Source organism: Galeopterus variegatus, unplaced genomic scaffold (genome assembly GCF_000696425.1).
Source record: "Galeopterus variegatus unplaced genomic scaffold, G_variegatus-3.0.2 Scaffold443, whole genome shotgun sequence".
Lineage (NCBI taxonomy): Eukaryota > Metazoa > Chordata > Mammalia > Dermoptera > Cynocephalidae > Galeopterus > Galeopterus variegatus.
The window spans coordinates 32,508-36,039 of NW_007726554.1; the positions used below are offsets into that span (position 1 = coordinate 32,508).

General features: G+C 42.1%; 1 gene segment (V, D, J or C); it reads right to left on the bottom strand.

Moving 5' to 3' along the window:
* Positions 1-78: 78 nt before the first annotated feature.
* Positions 79-534, bottom strand: LOC103587325. The segment is given in 1 exon segment: positions 79-534. A coding segment is annotated over 1 exon segment (456 nt).
* Positions 535-3,532: the final 2,998 nt, after the last annotated feature.

Here is a 3,532-nt window from a genome sequence, read left to right on the forward strand (position 1 = left end):
CTCTGGAGTAATTTGTGTGAGTAAAACTATTCATTTGAATTTCAAAGCACCAGTTCTTGGAAGGAATGGTGGTTTTACTCACTGTATTCGGTGAGAGAGAAAAGCACATTCTTCATTAAGGAGGTCCTGAATAAGGCAGAGGATGAGAAATCTGCCTGCAGGCAGCTGAGCCTCTCCCACTGTTTCCTGTGTGAGGGTGTGAAGTTTGTGCACAGGGAAGAGATGGCTCTGTAGCGCTGTGACCTTGCGGCTGGCACAGAAATACAGAGCTGAGTCCTCAGGTTCACAGAGCTGGATACGCAGGTTAAATTGAGAGGGGACTGAAAGATCCACCATGAAACGATTGGTGGTAGAGGTTCCTTGTTCACTCTTCTTATTGTAATGATAGTTAAATAGCATCTGTAAACCCTGGTCTGAATTTTGTTTGAACCAGAACAGGCTATCATGGTCGGTGAAAGGATTACATCTCAGGATCATGTCCTGTCCTGTGCCTGTGATCAGGTGGCACGGGGTCTGGGTGACTTCAGGATCCATGGAGCCTGTGGGGGATGAGCAGAAGCTGCAGGCAGAGCTCAGAACAGAGACTCAGTGTCGGGGATCAGCAAAGCCAAGGTGTTCCACAGGTGGCCAGGACTCACCTACTCCCAAGAGACAGAATGCCACAGAGCAGAAGAGCCCGGTGACCATGGCAGGGGCAGGGCCAAAATGAAGTGTCTCCAGGGTCTGGAATCAGCTTCCTGTTAGGGAAGGGGAGGGCCCAGGCCCTGGCACTGTGTCGTCTAAAACAGACTGTCTGAGACAGGCCTGCCCACGCTGAGACCCACTGACGCTGTCCCTCTTCAGGAGCTTCTCACTTGCGCCAGAAACACAGGAACCACGGTCACCCTGGCCTCACCCTGATTCTAGTCCTGTCACTGCTCACAAAATAGGACCCATGGCATGACAAAATATGTGTTTTTCTCATTTATGAACGTATTTATATAAAGATATTTCAAGTCATAAAATTAAATTCTCTTATTGAAAAGATATATATGAGGGTATTTCAAAAAGGTCACAGAAAGATTTGTACTTTTTAATTCTATTTTCCACAAACTTTCTGAGTACCCTCACACACATACACACACATATGTATACATATATACATACACACACACATACATATATATGTATATGTATATATGAAGTGTCTAAGATAATCCATGAAATCATATGTATACATATATACATACACACACACACACATACATATATATGTATATGTATATATGAAGTGTCTAAGATAATCCATGAAATAGATCGTCATTGTGTGCGTGTGTGTGTGTGTGTGTGTGTGTGTTTTCACACAAGGGATTTACCATAGCTGCTCTCTTTAGAGTCTGAAGTACAGCACTTGTGTTTTAAAGTCTTACACCACAGATTTTGGCCCCAAGCCCTGCTCCCATTGAAATATCTGGAAAGAATGGGTCCACTGCCGGGTCTTTTCCCTGCTCAGCATGAGGTCAGGAAGAAGCAGTAGAGGCCGGGCCAAGGTAGTTCTCTTGGGACTGTCACACAGGAGGCATTACACTGTGAGGTGCTACAATGTCACTGCACTATCCAGGGAAGGGAGCAGGAAAGGTGCACCAAAAGACGTTGGAATTGTTGCCAGAACACAGGCCTCCAGGAAGACACCCTTTCTGGTCCATGCTTCCTGCCTGTTCATCACATCCCAGGCTTCCCAGGGGTCTGGGGTTTATAACCTTAATCGTGTTTGATGAAAGATTATATATGTCAGAGTCATGTTGTCAAGTCATGAGTTGGAAGATATCCAATCTTGTTATATATTATCCCTCTTGGAGGGACATTTTTATTATGCAAAATTTCATCAAAGTAGGAAAATGACAGAAGTAAAACATGCCCAGGTGAAACTGACGAAGTTGCTGTCACTCTGAGGACTTTCAAGGTAGCCAAGTAAAGGAGCCTTCATTGAGGGAGCATCATTGATAGAGATTTTGAGAGATGAAGAAGAAGGCACAAGTCGGAAAAGGACCAAATAAAAGAAACAGAAAGAAAATTTGGTACAAATGACGGGCATTGGCAGACAGACAGAGAGAAAGGGAGTGAGCTGGGTTTGCTATGAGACTCTCAGCATCTCCAGGAAGAGCAGGAACTCAGACCATCGGAGGACCTGGGAACAGACCCTAAATGAACCCATAACCACTCAGTCAACTCCAGCCTGCTGAACCAATATGAAGTGTTTTTATAGCCAGTGACAGTGTTAGCAGGACGGGTGGGAGACTAGACAGGAGAAGAAGCTGTTTTTTCCTGGATGGTCGATAAAGGTATAATGACTCCTTTCCTCTCGTTTTGCTTTTTATGTCTTGTCTTACCCCATTATCACTGACATATGGTGACATTTATGTATTAATAAATGAATAAGGGAAGGTTGATGTGACATTTTCTTCCCAGAGAAAAGAGATCTGGTAGATTTATTAGCAGGTAGGAATTGGGAAACATTGGAATACATGGAGAGGCAGTGGGGGCCAGGCAGAGAGTGACAGAGGGACTAAGATGAGTTTGCAAGTTGAGGCTTAACAGTGTCGCTAATGCAAACTGTAAGTATGGCTGGGATATATTTACATAGTGAAATGGCAAAAGCAGAAGATGGTACTAGCTTCATGTTTATTTCTTCTATAATTTTTAAAGTTTATTTCATTAAACAGAGAAAAAGAAATCAAGGAATTGCAATATTAATAAATAATTTACTTTTAATATCGTTATTGTTTCATGGTCTAGAATGACCATGTAGTTCATTGTCCAAACTGGGGCACTTTTGTGTGTGAAAATGGGGGCTATTATTAATAACTATGCCAGGACATCAAGCCTAAACTGCCTTGGTAAACCAGGACATCTGATCACCCTACAAAAGTGACTGTCTGACATGCTCCTTTACTGCCATCTAGCAGCAATGGAGGAGATTGCAGGAAATACAAAATTTCTTTGAGATGCCACATTTCAAATTAGCTTCAGTGTTGCGGTGTATAGGAATGATCTATAATGTCCCTTCCAATGAGATAGTCTCTGGATCTGTGTTATCTACATATTTTATTATGTTCAGATACTGCAGGTGGTAGTCATATGTCTTCCACGGCAATCCTGACTGTCCCATGTGGGGAAAATATATGATATATATTTTCATATTTTAAGTCAAAGAATCATAGTAATATCAGATCTTAGAGACCAAATAGCACAAGTCTCTAATTTTGAAGAAGAGAACACTGAGTCCCAGGGAGGTGAAGGCACTTGCCAAGGTCTCACATCTGAAGAAAAGAAAAAAAAAAGAAAGAAAATACTCCCATTTGCAACAACATGGATGGACCTTGAAAGAATAATATTAAGTGAAACGAGTCAGGCAGTGAAAAAGAAATACCACATGTTTTCACTTATTGGAGGGAAATAATATTAAGTGAAACGAGTCAGGCAGTGAAAAAGAAATACCACATGTTTTCACTTATTGGAGGGAAATAATATTAAGTGAAACGAGTCAGGCAGT